We start from the raw sequence: 21,780 nt of genomic DNA, 5'->3' as shown, positions 1-21,780 counted from the left end.
CCTGCAAGCAACCCACCTCCCCTTTCCCCTTCTGCCTCCCCCGCCATCATCATCGAGGCGTGCGCTCTCTCCTTGCGCCTCCTCCTTCTCCCCTTTCCAGCTCCAGATCCCAAAGTAAGGAATAGGTTAGAAGGGGGGGCAGGTCACGTGATGACCACGGTTCGTCGCAGCCCACCCTCACCCACTAGCCAGTTTTGCTAATCTCCCATTGGCTGAGGCGCGTTCCACGGCTTTGCCGGAGCACAGAAACTCCTGCCATATAAATAGGGCCACCGAGGGCTTTATTATTTTAGCATCCCGGGCAGCAGGTTTCTGCTAAGTTTGGAGTTACGCGCCCCACGACTGTATGCCTGCGTCCCTTAGGTAAAAGCTCACCATCGACACCCAGGGACTCAGAAACACAAGGAGTCTGCATGTCTAGCAATTAGACATGCTCAGCTTTGTGGATACACGGATTTTGTTGCTGCTTGCAGTAACTTCATGCCTAGCAACCAGTCAATGTAAGTGCCTTTGGGTCTTATTTGCAATAGGGTGGGGAGCGGGGAAATTGAAGAAAAGAAGACTGACTTGGGGTTGGACTACTGAAAAAACTATTTCGAATAGTTCTGGCCATATCCCACCGGTGGCTCCCCCCCCCCCAACACTATTTGCCCTGGTAAAGCGCCATTCGGACAGGCTGCTCTAGTATAAATAGTTGGGATTATGTCTATGGAGATTCTCACTCATCCAGGTCATGGTTGTCCCAAAGGTGCTTTTTTTAAAAGAGGCAATTGGACTTTCTGGTTTTTCTTTGAAGACGTTTTGCTTCTCATCCAAGAAGCTTCTTCAGACGAAGAAGAAGCTTCTTGGATGAGAAGGAAATGTGTGCAAACAAAAACTAGAAAGTCCAGTTGTTTCTTGAAAAAGCACCTTTGGGATATCTTAATTATCCCTTTTGCAATGATTAAAATTGACAAAACGCCTTCTTGCTTCGGACCGACGCAAAGAACAGTTTAAATTGGTTTAAAACGTACTGAATTTTTCCTCCTGCTTTTCTTGGCTTAGATCAAGAGATCCTGGCCAAAAGCCAAGAAGACACCCCCCCTCCTCCTCCTCTGGTTTAAGAAAGAGAGTTGGAACATAAAAGGGAATCCAAATCAGAAGTAGGAATAAAAAGAAACGACTTGCATTTAGATTAACTTGCACAAACAAGAACTCCTAGACTATTTTTTAGAGAAATGTTAACATTATTGTTCATCTTCCTTATGCCATGTAAGGAATTTAGAAAACAAGAGGTGACCAAATGTTTAAGAACAGTTCGCCTTCTAGGGCGTTGTACATAATCTTTACTGAAGATGCTGAAGATGCTCTAAGAGCTCCCTCTAGGGGAAAAAAGGGGGCAGGGCAGGTAAGAGTGTAAGTATCCCTGAGCTTGTAAAGAATTTAATTAAGAAAATTTTGTTGAATGTAATGTTCCTAAACAAGGAAAGGGCTGTCAGCAGTCCTTTCAGGGTATTTTTTTTTCTTGTAAAGAAAGAACATTCTTTTAATAAAGGGCCACCAAGTAAAAGTGTTTCCTAATGTTTTATCAGAAACCCAGTTTATATGGTGGACGGATATTCAAGTAATTACGTTGTATGAACCTCAGAGATTGATTTTACTATAAGATTTTAAATGGTTTTATAAATAATATTCTAGCAAATAATATTAATAAGCAGTATCTTGTTTTTAGTAAATTATGGAAAAACAATAAAATTTGATACTAGCAATTATTCCCCGATTAATTTCAGAAAGTCAATATCTACTTCCTTATCTTGGTACAGTAAAATTAATGTTAATTTATTGAGGTCTCCAACTAAACTAGCATGGATTTAAATTTTGGGTTGCCATGTCCAAACAAAATTTTAACGAAGTATAACTTCTATCTTCTATGGGCCTCATTTCTAGTACTGTAGGCAAACATCAGAGTTACTGCATAATTCAAAACTTGTCAAAGCAGTCAGTTTAGGTCTGCATGCACAAATGTTATGTTCCTGATGCTAACACATCCATTCTCCAATTTTTATATTTTAAAAAACACTTTTCATTTTGAATAATGCAGATCCTAGCTCTGCCCACAATTGGCCTTATTTGGCTTAGTTGACTGAGGAATATCTGAGAATTCCTGGACTATAAGCGACACCAGAAAATTTGGAGAAGAAATGGCAAACTATTTCCATACTTTTGCCAAGAGATTTATATGGAAGCAGACCCAAGCAGCTTTAGTTTGTTTTGGAAAGAAGACTGCCATGTTTTCAAGAAGATAATTAGATCTGGTGAAATCAACTGGCAGTAAGAGATTCTGCAAACTCTACAGTGTTGAATAACTATTCAACATTGCAGAGTTTGCAGAATCTCTTACTGCCAGTTACTTACTGCCAATAAATATTCAACACTGAATTCAGTAGTAATTTTTTGTGTTTTTTTAAATGGCAACATTATCAGTTTGCTTCAGTTTTACAGTATTACAGGTAGGTCTATAGGATGCCCTCTAGTGGCAAGGAGAAAAAGTGACTTTTTCCAACCAATTAGTATTTCTTTCTACCATTTAGTTCTCCTTCGCTTAAGGTTTCACCTCCAAGCATCAGCTTTTCAAAAACAATATGTAACTTTATTCAGACACCAGACCTAAACCATAATTACAATTTATCCTTTCACCAAAGTAATTATATATATACTTGAGATAATAAGAATTTGCTAAATTAGTTACTTCCGCTATGAAGCAATAATCTGATTCAAATCAGTCATCAACTTTAAGCACAATACTGTAGTAATGTGCCAGCATCACTATTAAATTTTATAATAATAACAATTACACACTTGAGGAGAGAGAAGAATGATAGGTTTTTCTTTCAAGAAGTTATCTGAAGTGTAGAATTAGGCTGTCAACCTAAATAGACTTACAATGTAATTTTACAAGCATTTTCCTGGAATTACATACTACAGAACTCAGTGGGCTTACTTCAGTGAATGACCTGCCAAGAAAGGCCCATTGAGTACAATTCATCTTATTTCTGAGTAAGTAAGATGCCTGAGCATTTTTTGAAACTAGCTACCTAGTATTGATTCTCTTTGAGTAACTAAACAGAATTATTTTGAATAACCTAACACGATGGGTTCATGATGCATCAATACACATGTGTTGATATAGATTTGGTACATAGCATTGCAAGATTCCAAGGGATCTCTTGTCATGAGAGACCTCATTTTTTTCAGTAATCCAGGTTTAGCTTTATATCACCCAGTAGCCAGAGACAAATGTGTGGAAAAATAAATTGTTAACAATGTATATCAAAACAAAGTATATCAAAATATAGTTTCTTGTAGTTCCAATTTTTATGCTAAACTGGGATTTAGCTATTTAATTATAAAACAAAAGCCCAAACAAAGGAGCAAAACCAGAATGTAGACATTTCAAACACATTAGATGACAATGAAGTTTAAACAGCATGGGATCTACTTAGAAGTTTTGTACAAACTTAGATGGATTTCGTTATTGAAACAATTGGCATCTCCTTGATGCCACATCACAATCTACATCTGGAAAGATAATTTGGACAAAAGTCAAAACCAATTGGCTTTGGGAATCCTGGCCTTCATATGCCTGGAAAATGTGGTGTGAAGTTGTTTCCCAGTTTTAAAAAAAGTATTTAAAAAGAAAATAATATGTAAATGTTTGCTAAATCTCAGTTCCCAAAGTTACTATTCTGCAATCATCTTCAATTTTGTTTTCATATCTGAAAGTGAAAGTGAAATAATACTGTGAGCAGAAAAGGACTTTTCCGTGTTTAACAAAATTAGTTCAATGTTATGCAAAGAAAGATAAATATCTTTTTTGAATTATATCACATAAATATTACCTAATGAATTTTCTCTATCAACATGATTCTAGCACCAGAAAAAAAAGTTCATGCAATCCAATTCTGAATGACCCAAAAAAAATTGGTTTCAATGCATCTTTCCTTTTACCTCAAGCTCTCTGGAGATTTTTTTTTTTTTATTTAGTAATAGGGTTTATATATGTTCAGGTTTTATAGTATAAGAAAACTCAGGACCCACCTCAGTTTATGAGTTTCTATGGAATTTCGAACATATTTTTTGTGTTATAATACATTTTATTAAACATATCAATTGAATCAAAATCCTTTGTCAGCAATAAACTGCAAAAATCAATTCTAAATAAGCTTTTTCTAAAAAAAAAAGACATGACATATTTGTATTTCCTACAATCATGCATGTAACAGTGTAAAATGCAGCACTTCAAATGCAAAACAATTTGCAAATTAATATTAATCATCTGTTTCTTCTTGTTATTTTTTTCCAGATGTAAATGAGGTCAGTATAATTATATTAAAATACTATAGAGCATAACATAGAAACACCAGACAATCTCTTTTTGGAGGGGGAGCATGGCCATTTACTAACTACTGTTTTCAAAACGTGCACGGGTAAGCTAATTACTAGGTTTCATGGGTATTGCCCCAAATACACCCACCCCTAATTTCCAGTGGGCTGTCCTTATAATTAAAAAAAAAGTACTTTCATAGGTGAATGCAAGAGTCACATGCATGCATCTGATATTTCTTGCTGGATTTTTGTCTAGGATTATAAAGCATGAATGAATTCAGGTATGCTTTTTAATAATACCTAACTTTTGTGACACTAATTTTTCTATCTTTTCAAATTTGAAATAGATTAGGCTTCTTTGTATGTAATAATGATTAATTCTAGCATCTAGAATGGAACATTAATAATTTAATACTTTACTTAAATTAATTTTTATTTCTTTCTAGGCAACGGAAGTACGGAGGGTAAGTAATTTTAGAAACGTCTTATATAAGAAATATAGATTAGATTAAAGGGCAACTAATGCAGAAAAATAGAATTGGTACAAATAAGCCCTTTTAAAGTGTAAAATTAGACTCAAAGCAATTTAAAGTCAATCCAAACACAGAATCAGAATTTGGAAGAAAATATGTTTAATTTTGAGTGGGTATATTTAAATGGGTATACTTAAAGATGATTTGATTTCAGAAGTTGTGGGGGGCCCATCATTGGAGTCTTTCAAGAAGAGATGAGACAGCTATTTGTTTGAAATGGTATAGAGTCTCCTGCTTGTGCAGGGAGTTGGATTAGATGACCTTCAAGGTCACTTCCAACTCTGTTATTCTGTTAAGCTACTATTAAGATTCATATTTAGTCTCATGTGGTTTCTCTCAAACAATTGTTGATAAAAACACTCTTCATTGAAACTATGTTCCAGCATGAAGAGTGGGATTTCTGATGTATTAGCGTCCAATAATACGTGGAGCATAGCTGTAATTATAAGCATATAATTAATAATTTAAAATACTAATTTAATTTAATGATTTAAAAATATTTCTAAGGAATATATTCAATTGCTTTAAAGATTAAATATGCAATAAATGAACACCAGATGTCTAACAATTGGCACTTCCTAGTAAAAAAGTAGAAATTTACTCATATGTATTATACCTCTCCATTCATTTTTACAAAAAATTATAAGTAATCTATTAGTTTGATTCTTGAATTAAGTCTTCTCTTGATAGATTGAGAACTGTCTTTAGTAATACTAAGAGAGTAGCTTTTTAACCTATTACATGTTTAATATCAGATAGTTATTATTAATACTGTATTATTCTGTAAATAATTATTTGAAGGTTAATTTCTAATTAATATTTTTTATTTATGTTTTTTCAGGGTCCAAGAGGAGATAAAGGGCCACGAGGAGAAAGGGTAAAGATTGTATTCCTTTGACTGTATAACATCTGCATCATTTTGGTTCAAATATGAAAAAATATAATCATCTGCCCTATGGAAATCCCTAGAATGACAGTATTAATATTGCATCTGATTCACATTTCCAAAACTGTGTCTTAATCATGTATGTATGTATGTATGTGTACATATATACACATATGTGTACATATACACACATGCGCTTTAAATATCTTGGCAGAATTGGATCAATGCTATATAAATGAGGCTTCAGCCCCCTTCACTGAGGATTTTTAATGGCACTAAAATAAAGGCTCTGGTCTACCTAAACACTTGTTTTGGCCACCTGTCTTTTAGCTAACACCTATAGCCCTTCCCATTAACTCTTGCTACACAGATGTATTTGTATGACTGTATGTTTCCTTATACAAGTCACTTAAATACAGTTGTTCTGTGTAGATTGGAATGAATTTGTTTGGGAAAGCAGGTATAATTTAGGAAAGCACATAGAGATCTGAAAGGAATATTCAATTTTATGTCAAAACTGGGACAGCAGATGTCTTCATTTTATAGTTTGAAAAGTCAATGACACAACTTTATTATTCACAAATCCTATATCAATCCTATATCAGGATTTTTCAAGGAGTTTTTACCAAAACTGCACTTGCAGATTATTTTTACCTATGGGGAAGGTTTCTATTTGCTATAATTTAATTAATTAATAGAGGTTCACAGGATGAACAAAAATATAAAAGAATTAGATACATTTCCATACAAAAATTACTAAAACTATCACTACAGAATTCACGTTATGGTGACAAAGCCTCACTTTTCTTTAGCATACATTCATAATGTTCTTTAGTTCAAAATGCATTAAATGCAGAAGATAGATATGACCCCGGGGTTAATTAGTGGCATCCCCATTATGACAGAAAAAAGGTCATATATAAAACTTTTGACAGCAGCTTCTGCCAGTCACTGTCAATATTACTAGGCTAATATTATCAACTGTTGTTCACAACTAATTCAGTTTAAAGCAGTTACCTTTTTCCCTTGAGATTCTGTGGTTTTAATGTAACTGCAGTATCATTAACATAGATACCATAGTAATTTGGGAGACACTATGAAACTAGTCTAATTTTGCTTGCCCAAACTAGATTGTAGCTCATCTCTATGATATATTTCTTAGGCCAGTCCTCCTACACATGGTATCTTCTTATGTTTTTGACTCTCATAGCCACCAGCAAGTAAAATAGGAGTTTTATTCCTAACATACTTGGCTAATGATTGATATATAGAATAAACTTCATATTGTAAAACAACAAATTAAGAGAGTAGCTCTTTGTCACACATTAAATCACACATATTTTAATCTCTAACTCTGTATGTGTTTGTGTGTGTGTGTGTGTGTGTGTGTGTGTGTGTATTGTACATGGCTTTCCACTATAGTATGATACTGGTATATATCCAATATCATATAGGTACATTACTTGCTACATGCAATGTTAAACTATGATACAACATAAGAAGGTAATATGTCTAGGTTTTCTATATCAATCACCCTCAATCCAGTACCTTTCATATGTATTAAGAGTGCAGCTCCCATAATTCCTAATTAGCACAGAATTCTAGCTATTAGTCTAGAATCATTCATGGTATGGTATGTTCATAATTTTAATTAGCTAACATTGAAATATGCACCAATGTTTGGCACTTCGTAAACTAAGTGTAAACTAATAATATTTGTATTCATGCTATACAATCTACAAAACAATTACCCAGAAGGAACTTGACAACAACTCTTCTTCCTCCAAGTTTAAGAATATGTGTTACCAAACTTTTTGAGCTGGAACACGCACTTAGTTTAATGGGTCACATCAGAATAGATTTAGTGATGATAATATGCTATGGGAATATTTTAGCTTAACATTCCATCAGGATTTTTTTCCCCCTGATGAGTTTCTTTCTTGAAATGCTAACTGTAAAAGTAGACATATTTCCCAAGTTTTCCAGACATCATGATTCTGTCTGAGCTGGAAGTCTCAGTGTTAAAATTAACAGTCTGCTGGAAAGTCTTTCAAATCAGTACCACCTTATGCAGTGCAGATACTGCAGAGTTGCAGCATAAATTACTAAGGATCTGAAAACACCATAGTATTATTTTGTAAGTCATTTTTAGTCCATCAGACAATACAATGATATTTGTTAAGTTCTACTTTAAGTCATGTTTAGTTTAAGAGAATATTTGTATACATTCAGCCTCTCCTTTTGAAATAAAAGTTGGACATTGTTCATTGATATGCAGAAGTCTATTAAGTTCTCTAAATGTGATATTATTCAGCTCCCTATCAATGTACACATTTATTAGTAAATAATGCTGTAATTATTAGTTAGCCAAATTTTCAATGTGTTAAGATATAATTTTCATTTATTGTGGCAAACAGAGATCATGAAAGTTAATTCATGATGGGCCTGGTAGCTCAGCAGACTAAAAAGCATTGTGATTAACACCAGCTGTCTGCAATTACTGTAAGTTCGAATCTCACCAGGCTCAAAGTTGACTCAGCCTTCCATCCTTTCTAAGGTAGGTGAAATGAGGACCCAGTTTGTGGGGGCAATAAGCTGACTTTGTATAAATATACAAAAGTATGAAGGCTATTGCTTAACGCATTGTAAGCCACCCTGAATCTCCGGAGAAGGGCGGCATATAAATCAAAATTAAAAATAAAAAAATTTTTTTTTAAAAATAATTCAATATTTGATTAAATGTTTTAATAGGCTTTTGTTAAACTAACAAGATTGAGTAATATTAATCAGCTAATAGAATACACACTATTTTTATTAGCTATGAGCTTTATCAGTGGAAAGTACAATTTATACAAGTAGTCCCCAACTTACAAAAGTAAGTTTTGTAAGTTTTGTAAGTGAAAACAGTGACAAATGACCATTTTTCACATTTACGACCATTGTAGCCTCCCATGGTCACATGATCAAAATTCAGATGGTTGGCAGCTGACTCATTATGGTGGCAGTGCCCTGGGGCCATGTGATTCCCTTTTGTGATCTTCTGACAAGCAAAGTCAATGGGGAAGCCAGATTCACTTAACAACCATGTTAACAACTGTTAACAACTGCAGTGATTCTCTTAACAACTATGGCAAGAATGGTCATAAAATGGGCAAAATTAACTTAACAACTATCTCACTTAGCAATAGAAATTTTGGAATCACTCATAAGTCAAAGACCACCTGTATTCCTGCTGTTATAGATGAAATATCTATGATTTTGTGGGAGCAGGCCAATTTGCTCAAATATCTAAGAGGTAAATTATCTTCCTCTTAAGTGACACTTAGGAATGAATGCACATAAATTGCAGGGTCAAAAGAATATATAGAGCTGGCTCATTTACTTACATCATGATAGTTAAAGATTATAAGATGTCCAGGTGTTATCTTCATAATTATTCCAGTTTCTAAAGTAATAGCCACAAAATGAGTTCAAATTATATATTTCAAATTCCTAGAGCGTTTTCCTTTTGTCCTGTTGCCTGAGAATTGTGGGAAGTGTAAAACAAATGTATCTGGAAAAGATTGATGTCAAAACTTTCCCAAGATAGTGGGAATGTTTCTTTTTCTTATGCCCTGGCATAAGCCATCCTAAGTTTGAGACACCTATTTATATATAGTTTTAAGTGATATCAAATACCCACATAAAATTATCCATGTCTCTAGGGATTCAGTCGAATAGTTACACTCATTTACTTGGGAAGCAATTTCATTGGTCATAGTCTTACTGCTAAAAAATCATGCCTGGGATTGCATCCCTAATCTTCCAGTTTCCTTGAAGTATAATGTAACATGAAGTTTGTAACTTACAAAAGCTAAGGGACAGACTTTTTGTGCTGAGCAATATAGCATGACATCTATGAGTCTCCCCTAGGTTTTTTTTTTCTTTTCTGTTTTGCTTTGTTACTGATTACTGTAATATATTTTTCCCCTAGGGTCCAGCAGGTTCACCAGGCATAGATGGTGAAGATGGTCTACGAGGTCCTCCAGGGCCCCCTGGACCTCCTGGTATTGGTGTAGTAAGGCTTCCAACTTTTTATTTTACCGACAATGCATCTAATGTCTAAGGATAAATATTTATATAATACCAAAGAAGTGACAAAAAACTTCTTTTGTGACTTCTTTTAAAAGCAGGAAGTATACATTTAAATGCATCTTTTCACATGTATATGTGCTTCAGGTAACTTAGAAACTTTTAAAGAAAAACCAATATACTGTTCTTCAATCTAGAACTAAGGAGAAATTTCCAGACAGCTAGAACAATTAATCAGTGGAACAACTTGCCTTCAGAAACTGTAAATGTTCCAACACTGGAAGTTTTTAAGAAGAGATTGGACAACCATTTGTCTGAAATGATATAGAGTTTCCTACCTAAGCAATAGGTTGGACTAGAAGACCTCCAAGGTCCCTTCCAAGTCTGTTATTTTATTCTATTTTCAGTCTTCAGTCTTCTTTCACTCTACCCATTTAAGAGCCATTTGATAAGCTGAAGTTTCAAAATCCCAGAAAGTAATACTGAATATTTACGATGATGCCCACAGTAATCAGAAATTTAATACCATTTAGTAGACTGAAGTTGCCATCCCTTTTCCCATGTAATTACATTTAATATACATTAAAATAAGTATAAAGGACTTGAGGTACAATTAATGCCTGTTCAGTGTTTCCAAAATAGTTCTTCTTAGTCATGTTGATATCTGTTTTTACTTATTTACAGAACTTTGCTGCTCAATATGACATGTCCAAATCAGCTGATATGGGCCCTGGACCTATGGTAAGCAAATGTTTCATTTCACACATATCCAAATTGCATCAGTGGACATCATTTCACACATATCCAAATTGCATCAGTGGGCACTTTCAACAAAGCAAAATTCCCAATATTGCATTTCTGCTATGTGGTGCAACCCAACATAAATTATATTAGTGAACTATGGAGCCCATTTTGGCTTTTCAAATTCCATTAGAACCCAAACTGTGCTTGGCTGTGTGTACAGCAGTCAAAACTGTCCTCTACAAAAGATCCTAACTATTACAGAGCAAAAGTTTGTATAATTGTGGTATTCAACAGCTGAATTTACAGAAATCTAGAAATTTACAGAATTTACAGAAATCCATCTAGAAAAACTGTGAAACCATGGATATAATGCTTCTGCTCACTGTGAGTTCATGAACTTTCTTTGCATCCCTTCATTAAAAGATTCCCACCTTCATATGTGTTGAAGTGGTTTTGATACCAATTTATAATACTGCATTTCTCTTTACATGTTATAAACATACGAATTATGTTTATAACATAATTATGTTTATAACATATGAAAAAGTAATAACTTGGTTTAAAGAATCATGTCCTATATTTAATGCTATCTGTACTTATTTGGCCAAGACATATGTAGTGTTTGGCTTGTGAGAAGTAAACTTTTGAGCAATGATTTTATGGTTACCAGTTGTCTCCAACTTTCTTCGTACTTGGTAATCTATTTACAGATATTTTCTGTTTTCTTTCATACGTATGTTTAAAGAAATGTCCTAATGAATTGAATCATCAAATTAAAGAAATGTCTTAATGAATTGGAACCTTCTAAATTAGCCAGCCAAGTTATCTTACCAAAATATGATGTGGCAAGCATTCAGTGGTGATGTCATTTGTTACTTAGTCATATTCTATAGTTTGTAGTAATATCATAAGGTGGAATTGGAAACACAGATACAATTTGTAGATGCATATTTCCCCAACTAATTGGCCTTCATATGCATCAGGACTCTCAAAATCCCCACATAAAGTCTCAATTCATTTAGAAGGCAAAAGACAGGGAAATCTGCATTAGTTTATAAACTTCACCCATCCCCTTTGTCTACATATTTTGGAATAAGATTGTCAGATGAAATCTGTTGCCTATTGCATTAAAATATTCTTCCGATGGGACAGACTCTTGATGTTCTCTGAACTTGGTTGTTTTCATGCAGATGTTTCATTACAAAACTAGGTAACCAGTGCCTAAACAAGCTCAGAGAACACCAAGAACACCACAATTCTTGTCATTTATTGGAAAGGACTGAGCTATATGGCCTTTTATATAGTAAAATGTATCAGTAGATCTTGGATCTCATTGAAGATAAAGATAATATATTCAACTCTTTAAAAGATTTTATTACCTGTTCCAGTATATTTAGAGCCAGTTTTATCTAGCAATTAAGCACCAAGCTACAGGGCAGGAAACAATGACTCTTGTGTTATGCCTGAAAGCCAGCTGGGGCAACCACTTTCTCTCAGACCCATTATTCACAGTGTTGTTGTGGGGAAAATAGAATGAGGAATATGTTAAAAGAAAAAAGAAAAGAAAAAGAATGAGGAATATGTATTTGCCGCCTTGAGTTATTTCTTTAAAAAAATAAAAAAAGGCAAACCTCAAATAAATAAATATTGTCACAAGTAATGTAATATAATACCAGCTCCATCTATAGAACAAGAGACATAATAGGAATCATGGCCCTCTGGGGAAAAAGGGACTGAATATTAATATCAGTTTACTTAGGCTTCCCATTTACAAACATGTAAACTTTAACATAAATACACTTAGAAAATTTCACAAAAAGAAAAAAAAATATTCATGCTTTCTTTCAGTTATCTATGGCCACTAAAATTAGCATTTCTAGGGAACTGGAAACACTGGAAATTATCATGGCAAGGACTATGTGAGAAACATCCTTATGTTATGTCACCTGAAAGTGAGATTTCTGAGCAGCTTCTCTCTTTCCTGGCATCTCACTCCACATTGTTTGGAGAGCCCACTCCAAAGTCACAGAGACATTTGGGGAAACCAAGGAAGAAGAAGAAAGGAAGCAAGCTGGACTGAGAACATTAGTCTTTTAATTAATGTTCAGATCCAGGCCACATTATAGTTGTTAGGAAATATAACCAAGGTTCCTGGATCAGAGAAACTACATTTAGGAAGCCTTCTTCATACATAGAATAAATGAAAGTGGCTACTCTCTTAAACTAAAAGAGCAGAATGAGAAAGGAGTGGGTTGCACCCATTATTATATAAGCCGAACAGGTTTTATTCATGCAGTAGAAACTTATTTTCCAATTCTTAACTTTAGAGAAGATTCAAAAATCTTCTCAAAGTTCATGGGACTTTGGAGAAAAGAAGGAATTTTGATCTATCAGCAGCACCTGTTTCTCTAGTTGAAGAATCCTCTCCTATTATGGTGTATTCTCAATATTGTCAAACCCCAATGATGAAAATCACAAGATACTCCAAGCAGTACGACTTTCTATTTACTGGCTGATTAGGAGACCATTCTGTCTTTTTGTTCATACAGCTAAAAATCTTAGAGGATGCATGTCGGCCAGAAAAGAAAAAAGGAAAGGAGAAAGGAATTTTATTGATTTTTTTTTTTGTAAAACAAATTTTAAAAAGACTTTGGGCCAGTTACAAAAATGATATTAAAGCCAGACATTCAGCCAACTATTAAAGTCTTCTAAGTAAAGATGAAATGTTCTGAATAAAAGGCAATATTTTTTGTCAGTTTACTAAATTATATGTGTGAAATTACAAGATATCTCCTGGGGTTGCTGTTACATTTCATTTTTATATGCTTTTTCTCATGTTTGACAAGCTCATACCATGCTTGACAAGAACCATTAGAAAACAGAACACTATTGCTGTTGATTTGCATTCCCAGCATAGTGAGATCCACTGGGATCCACGCATAACTAATCCAGCTCAAAGTGTACAATTTATGAAATCAAAAACTGTGTCTCCCATTAAAAATATTCATTCTTCAAAAGCAGTAATGTTAGCTGTCACAGCAGCAACAACAATAGAGGGTCATGCAGAAATACCATAATAGCAAAAAGGATTTATTTTCTTTTAGACAAAGCCAAGCTAAAATGCAAATGTTAATTCTCCTCTAATCAAAAATAACGTAGTGCTTAAATTCAAATTAGATAGACCAACGTAGGGATTAAACATATTTTCATCAATACTGTATTAACAGTGTATTACACAGAAAGAATAAGCCAATATTTGCTTTTTTAAAAATTGGCTCAGTGATTACAGTAAACAAAGTCTTCGGTTATGTTGGATCTCAAATCCAATAATCCTCATATATCACCTTCATTGTTATTTTTAATGCCAATAATACTATTTCTTTATATTTCAGATTTAGACAAATTATTACTGTATATTTCATGAGACATTATCCAGTGACTTATTTTATATGAATTTGACCTTTTAAAATACCCTTTTTCAGGGATTAATGGGACCTAGAGGCCCACCTGGAACCAATGGACCCCCTGTAAGTATATTCTATTGATAGGAAAGGAGCTTCATAAACTAGAGCTGTCAAAAGCAAGAGTTGTCAATATGAATAACTCAAGTTATCTGTAATGTGATCATAGTGTTCCACATTGGCAAGTTCCATATTATAATACTCAATTGATGATCGAATATAACATGACTGAATTTTTCTAAATTTTCTGCCATGGTAGAAAAACATATCCTTCCTTGTTTGATTATTCTATTTGCCTACTTCTCCGTTTAAGCTTAAATATTCCTAGGAAGGATAAAGTATATAATGGCTGGCTTAATACTATTTACTCAGCCATAGTATAGTTTATCACGGTATAAATTTAGCCATTGGGTTTTGTAAACTAGTGTTTAGGCTTAGCAGCAGTATGAATCACAAAATGTGATTAAAACAAATCATCATTAATACAATGCGAGACCTAGTCACAACCCTCTGACTATGAATTCTTGGCATTTCAATTAAATTATAGGAATAATTTGGACTGTTCCTTCTGTCGAAACAGATTAGTAGTATTCTCCTTTATTATCGGTGTTTCTGGGTCACATATTTCTTCTTCTGGGAAGGCCATGGGGAGGAGAGCAATCTCAACCACTCAATAATGGTCTCTAACTTGAGAGGGGCAGCATATAAATTTAATAAACAATAATAGTCTGATTCCATTAATTCTGCATGGTCACAGCTTGACCATTAGAGGTTTTCCAAAAATGATCATGGGGTCACTGAACCCTGTATTTACTGGTTGAATCTGTTCAAACTATTCTCCAGGTAGCTTTATTATAGAGGGATGTGTACTTTGCTTTTTCTCACAAATATTGAATAGCATGCCTTCTTTCTATTCTAGGGTTCTCCAGGTTTCCAAGGACTTCCAGGTGAACCGGGTGAACCTGGTCAATCAGTAAGTAAAATAGTGTTCTGCTGTAAGAGTGATTCTAATTATTAAATAACTGTTTCATTTCATCCACAACGTACCCCTTTTGGCAGTCTGCATAAGTCTACTGCTCATTGTTTTGCAGGAATTTATGAATTTATTTTTTTTTTCAAATCTAAATTATGTATGATATCCTGTGAGAAATGAGATCTTGCTAGAAAGGAAGCTAGAATAATTGCATTGTATTGTCTTGTATTAATTGAATAATGCTTGTAAATGAAGAATATGGAAAATTGGACTATGTAATAAGGAGCTATGCTCTCACAAAATCTAGAAACCATCTTAGGGAGAAATGATTCAGAATTATGATTTTGATTTAGCTAAGTCACCATTCAATGCAGGATAAAAGGAGTGACATCTCTTAATTCCCTTTATCTTGTTTCAAAATTATTATTTTTTTTAATCACTAGGGACCTCAAGGTTCTCGTGGTCCAATGGGTCCTCCTGGAAAATCTGGTGAAGATGTAAGTATTCATGAACACAAGCCATGATTTTCACTAGCTGTATTTTATAATGTGCTTGATTATAGTATTATGGAAAATATGCAGAATAATCTCATGACACATGACAAAAAAAAATGGATATTTTGCCTGTATATTTAGGAAGTAACTTTGAAGAAATAAAATTTATGCCTTTTAAAACCTAGAAACAAATAACAGAAGTTGTTTGGACAAATTCATGGAAGTCATGGGGATCAATGGCACTGAAAGCCATCTGCTGAGAGACTAGTGACTATCTTGAGCATTTGGTTGGCTATTGTGGGGACAAAGTGCTGGAATAGATAGACTAGGTTCTGCTTATATTCTTAAATGCAGGTTTAATTAATTTGCACATTAAAAAGTCAATTTTTGTCTCCTACTTAGGGCCATCCTGGAAAACCTGGAAGATCTGGAGAGAGAGGTGTTTCTGGACCCCAGGTGAATATTGTATTTGGGTGTAAAATAATTTTTATTTATAACTAAATTCAACATTGCATATAATGACAGAAATTCAGGAACGGTTTTCTCCAAAGGCAGTTTTCTTTGATGTCTTTCAGTTATGCTCAATTTCTAACTTCCAGAATTCCCATTCAGAATGGCTTAATGTCTGCACTGATTGGGAGGTGGAGATTAAGAGAGCCAAAGTCCATCCAGAAGGAATATCTCGATATTCCAAGTCTGTAATCATAATTAACAGCTAAAAGCCTCTTTGTGAAGAAAAGAGGTAACAGCTCAGTAGGAGAATACATTCTTTGAGTCTACCAAGTTTTGCTTCCTTTTCTGTTGTTTCCACATTAAAGTTTCAATCTCCAGGTAAAGGAATAAAATCCCACCTTCTTCAGACAGTATTGGATGATTTTTTTTAAAAAAATAGTTCCATTGGGATCTGGGCAGTTTTGCACACATGATACTCACTCTTGGATGGGCCAGGGACTATCTCAATAAAACAGATAAATGGTTTGCTATGTTGACAGGAGATGGCCCACTCACTGTCCATCTGCCACTTCCTCTGCATGGCCAGAATTACAGTTCTTACTGCAGTGATGCTCATACATTGGATCTGGCAATATTGCCTGTAGAGCAACTCAGTATAGTTGGAGACCTCACAAATATTTCTGGAAAAGAAGAAACCCTTTCTAAATTACATGCATAGTTATTTTAATTCTAAAAGCTCAGAAAGTTGCTGACTTGTTGAACTCACTGTCTCCATGTTTCTATGCAACGTCTCAGAAGTAAGCAGAACAACAGTGTTTGATCTTCTCTCACACAATTATAAAAAAAGAAAACAGAGAGGCCAGATTAGCATTCTGACCAACACTCTTATATTTGCATTGTTAACCCCATAAAAGCACAGACATTTTTCAACCTCATTTGATAAGATACTCAATTTGTAAACCTGTCCCAGGATACTGATGGTCTTATGCTACATGTTCAGTTTCCTAACTGGTCTCTTCATATATGTTTTACATGTTGTGTAAACAAGTTATTTACACAAATTAAGCCTATTCTCCTGTGTTATTTTCAAGGGTGCTCGAGGCTTTCCTGGAACTCCTGGTCTGCCTGGATTCAAAGGAATAAGGGTGAGTATTTTATGGAGACGTGAGGAAACCTATTAAAATGGTGACACCTTAGAAGATAATATGTACAACTGTTCTTCAGAGGTGCAAGTAACTCCCAAAATTTTAGAGCACATTTATAGAAGATGTTGTCATCATGAACTGCCATAAGAAGCTAGAATTGGAGAATCATCAAATATACAGAATGTAATATATTTACTGTAACTATGAAGTGCAGCCTTTGTTATTAATAAGAGAATTAGCATTTATCCTGTTCCCTGCACCTGTCAGAAGCAATAGCATTCATACAGATCAAAATTATCCATAACCATTGATTATGCACCACTCTTAGCTACACTAGCAGTTTAAAGCACTAGTTTCCTAATAATGTCAGCAAAGAGTTCAGTGAGACATCAGCAATCCATTCTGATCAGCTATCTTGGAGAGGGAGAAATACAGGAAATGATAGTGCTCATACTTTTTATAAAATTCCATTCATGCATCCAGGAGGGAAGAAAGAAAGGGACAAAAGAGGGACTATGAAATTATAAAGTTGAAGAGAGCTGTCATATAAAGAACATGTGAAGCTTCTCTCTTTGAATGTCTTATCATTTAAAAATGCTGTTCCAGATTTTTTATTTATATTACATAAAAGTAAATGTTTCTCCATAACAGGGACATAATGGTTTGGATGGTCGCAAAGGAGAACCTGGTGCTGCCGGTAACAAGGTAATATAATTACTATAAATGGTTTCTGAGAATATGTACTGGAGACCTGTAAGATCAAAGTAAATGCACAAAGAGACACAGAAAAAGATAGAGATTTTAGCCCAAACCCTGTTTCAAAAAAAAAATAAAGACATCAAAAGTTTTACAGTTCTAGAAAGCACATATATAAATAATTATAGTGAGAATGAGCAACAAATATACACATGGTGTTGCAATCATGTATTTACTTTCTTTAGAATAAATCCAAATGAATTCTCTGAATATATCAATGCAGAATGAGAATTAGATAGTAAGAAACAAAAAAGCTATTATAAATGGGTTACCACTTGATCTTGAGATTAAGAGGTAAAAATCTTGCAAGGAGAGAGTCAGAGAATAAAATATTTTGGATCTCCTTTATGGCAAGTAATCATATTCATTAATTTATTCAGTTCTTTCTCCATTTTGTTTAGGAAACAGAATGAGGGTGCAAATATAACTTGCAATGTATTGATCTCAGGATTAACTATTGGCCCAGGGTATCAGACTTAATTATACAACATATCATATTTGTCTAGACATTACTTATAGAGTATATAAAAGTAATTTAGTTTTTCCCTAAATTATATCACAGTCTTTGTAATCTATTGAAGAGACTTTTTTTCAAGTTAAAACAAATATTGTTTTGACTGAAAGCTTTAAAAAGTGCAGCAGATCAAAATCAAGCCCCTCTAATAAAATAAGTATGTATTTGGACTATGTTATATTATTCGTGGGAACATGTAGTGATGGATATGTGTAGATCAATCTTATGTTATATATTTTGTTTCTTCACTGAAATGAATAGGAGAATCCTAGTTGTAGGGAAGTTCTTGCAAGCTGTCGTGCTTATAAAATACACCTTATCAGTTCAATATCCATCAGATCAAAAGACTGGATAACATCATTATATATTAACTAAACTGTGTCTAAAGCTAATCTATTCAATCAGCTGTGATATTAAACTTTAAGCCAGTAAAATATTCAAATCAAATATCCCATTTATATGAATGTGACTGAATTGGAGCTTAGTTTCCTCCCATTGTTAGGAAACTCTAGGTTGACTGGTTTGTCTGGACAACAGCCAATATTTATTGTGTCCTTTTTATAGGGTTTGAAAATGTATAATTAAGTATCATAATAAAAAAAGCTTTGTCTGATATTAATATTGTTAAATGTATGGCTGGTTGCACAGTGAACCAGATGATTAAGAGTGGATTTGCCATCAAAATGGGGGTTAGGGAGGAACTGCAGAAGACCTCCTCTTGGGGCTCCAGTCGCTCCTTCTCACAGGTTGATGTAGAAGGCTCTATTGTTTCTGCTGCTGACGCAGACCTTCAGGGACCTGAGTCTCTAGCCCAGGTAGGGTCTCCTGATCATTCTGACAGGGAATCCTTAGCAGCCCCTGATCCTCTGGACCAGGATTTGTCGGATGACGAAGGTCTGGCCCCAGACCAACCAGCATTTGTGGGTCTCTTTAAACCCCAACTTGACATTATTACCTGCCTATTGAGTCCTTCCCAAAGAAATGAGATAGTGATTGTTGATGATTGATGATGATGATTCCATTTTGCATTAGATTTTAGAAGCATCAGCCTAAATTTTCTAGCACATTTTCAAATATATCCATAGTAAGCCAATACAAATGTTCATAAGGTGTATTTCCTCTTTACAGGGTGAACCTGGTGCTGCTGGTGAAAATGGTACCCCAGGACAAGCTGTGAGTGTTTTCTCTTTTATAACTTGCATAGGATCAAATTTATCAAATATTCTAAAGCGTCATTTATTAATCTCAATTGTATTGTCCCCACTAATGATAAAACTGATACTATTCTTATGCATACACGATGACTTATTAAATAACTTGCATGTGCTTTGCTTTCAGGGTGCTCGTGGTCTTCCTGGTGAAAGAGGAAGAGTTGGTGCTCCCGGTTCTGTTGTAAGTTATTTTCTTCCTGTGCAACAGGGTGTTTATTTTCTTTGTATGTGTAATTATTTTATTTTATACTCGGAATTTAAAATTTACATTTATTTTCTTTAGGGTGCACGTGGCAGTGATGGAAGCTCTGGCCCTGTCGGTCCTGCTGTAAGTCCAATTATCTTTTATCCAACATGTTCTTACTTTGAATGATGCAATCAGTGAACTGTCACTGGGTCTATCTCTCTAATCCAGAGGTCTTCAAACTTGGCAGCTTTAAGATTTGTGGACTTCAACTCCCAGAGTTGAAGTCCACAAGTCTTAAAGCTGCCAAGTTTGGGCCCCCTGCTCTAATTCATTTCACCTCTTCCCCCCCCCCCTTTATTTAGTGCATAACAGGGAGTTTTCAAAACAATTTTCAGTTATTTCCAAATGCGTATCAAGGATTTTCATTTTTATAATATTTATTGTGGTATAAAACTATGAAAATATTTTTAAAATGATATAAAATGGCATTTTGAATTAACACTGTATAAGACAGGTATCTTAATTACTTCTTGGCATTTTGGAATGAAACATTATCAAGTCTTGTTTTTAGGGAATTTTCTATAGACTGTTCAGCTAAAATTGCATGTTTTCTTCCTGGATAAATTGAGAAACAATTGGATTCCAACCATACCTTTATATTTATAAAGAATATCTTAATTTTTAAACGGGTATATTACATTTTTACACAAACTCCTAATACACTACAAGCTTTGCATGACTTTCCCAACATGGATTTTAGTTTAGTATATTTACTCAGTCCTCTGTAACCAGACAACCCATCTAAGTTGTTATACAGTCCCCAGAAACAAACCTCAGCTAAAAGCAGGTTCTGTTAGGAGTTCACAATATATTGTAGTGAATCTTGAAGGAGAATGTGGTTTCCTGGTATTCCATGATATTGCAATCCATGATATTTCAGTAGATAATCTCTACTGTAAGATCTTCTCTTACAATTTTTCCCACTCACATTTTTTCTTTTCTATTTTCATGCTAGTGATTTATTATTTCAGTAAAAATATTTATGCCATTCCACTTAATGGAGTGGCATAAAGTATATTTTAGCTACTCCATTAAATGTATCAGACATAAGTCTTGTTTTCTGTACTTTTGATAGGCTCTTGTAGATGTTTAACCATTTGCTTTTGTCTTTTATCTTGCAGGGCCCTATTGGTGCTGCTGGTCCTTCTGGATTCCCTGGTGCTCCTGGAGCCAAGGTATGAACAAGCTTCAGAATGAGAAAATATCTAGAAAAGCCTTCTTCTCTATTAGATCTTCAGATACAAACAACTTTCAAACACAAGTCTTATAGTTTCAAAGAAAATAGAGAATTTCCAGCTACTAAGTTATAACAATTGTCAACTGTTAGTCTCACGTTTTTGAAGAAAAGAGTTTTATGAGTGTATCTCCATTTTTAAAGGATCGTAACAACATGGTAGCCATTTCAAACATTTAGGTTAATCAACTTTCTAAATCCGTTAACTGATTTGTTAGAGCCACTACTCTAGTTATGTATCCTTCAAAATTAAAATTGCAGGTAAAGTGGAATGAAATGTAATTGTTTTACATAGTTCCATCTTTTCTCCCCATTTCATAAAATAAGAGCTGCATAAAATTGTGTTTGCTTTTTTACCAATCATCATTACACTATTGTAAAATTATTTACCTGTGTATAAAGGCCTTTTCTGAAATGCAATAGTTCCTATGACACAAATATAAATATCAGGATATAAATATGTTTTTAATATTTATTGGTTTTTAATTTCTCAAACAATACTATGCTTGAGACACGGATGTCATATGCATGTCATTTTTTTCTAAACTAAATATTAAAATGACTGTAGTAATTAATTTTACATCTCATTGATAGGTACAATGTGATATTGCTACTGATACACTCTACTGATAAATAGATTTAAAGCACTTAAATTTTACCTAGTCCCTTAACAATTTTACTAAATTTCAAGAA

The 21,780-nt window shown here is 34.2% G+C and overlaps 1 protein-coding gene across 1 annotated transcript in view; it reads left to right on the top strand.

The window, feature by feature from the left end:
- The first annotated feature begins 291 nt into the window (after positions 1 to 291).
- COL1A2 (collagen type I alpha 2 chain) overlaps positions 292 to 21,780 on the top strand; it is a 52,509-nt gene continuing 31,020 nt past the window's right edge. The window contains exons 1-15 of the mRNA XM_087892779.1: positions 292 to 500; positions 4,343 to 4,829; positions 5,740 to 5,775; positions 9,758 to 9,841; positions 10,540 to 10,596; positions 14,082 to 14,126; positions 14,980 to 15,033; positions 15,477 to 15,530; positions 15,930 to 15,983; positions 17,072 to 17,125; positions 17,777 to 17,830; positions 19,524 to 19,568; positions 19,734 to 19,787; positions 19,890 to 19,934; positions 20,975 to 21,028. Of these exons, the coding sequence (XP_087748905.1) occupies positions 10,561 to 10,596; positions 14,082 to 14,126; positions 14,980 to 15,033; positions 15,477 to 15,530; positions 15,930 to 15,983; positions 17,072 to 17,125; positions 17,777 to 17,830; positions 19,524 to 19,568; positions 19,734 to 19,787; positions 19,890 to 19,934; positions 20,975 to 21,028 (549 nt within the window). The 5' untranslated portion in view covers positions 292 to 500; positions 4,343 to 4,829; positions 5,740 to 5,775; positions 9,758 to 9,841; positions 10,540 to 10,560. The remainder of the gene's footprint in view (positions 501 to 4,342; positions 4,830 to 5,739; positions 5,776 to 9,757; positions 9,842 to 10,539; positions 10,597 to 14,081; positions 14,127 to 14,979; positions 15,034 to 15,476; positions 15,531 to 15,929; positions 15,984 to 17,071; positions 17,126 to 17,776; positions 17,831 to 19,523; positions 19,569 to 19,733; positions 19,788 to 19,889; positions 19,935 to 20,974; positions 21,029 to 21,780) is intronic.

This window comes from Pantherophis guttatus, chromosome 4 (genome assembly GCF_059756535.1).
Source record: "Pantherophis guttatus breed Tessera chromosome 4, ASM5975653v1, whole genome shotgun sequence".
NCBI lineage: Eukaryota > Metazoa > Chordata > Lepidosauria > Squamata > Colubridae > Pantherophis > Pantherophis guttatus.
The sequence above is the reverse complement of the archived record's forward strand: the minus strand, read 5'-3'. Positions and strand labels throughout refer to the sequence as shown.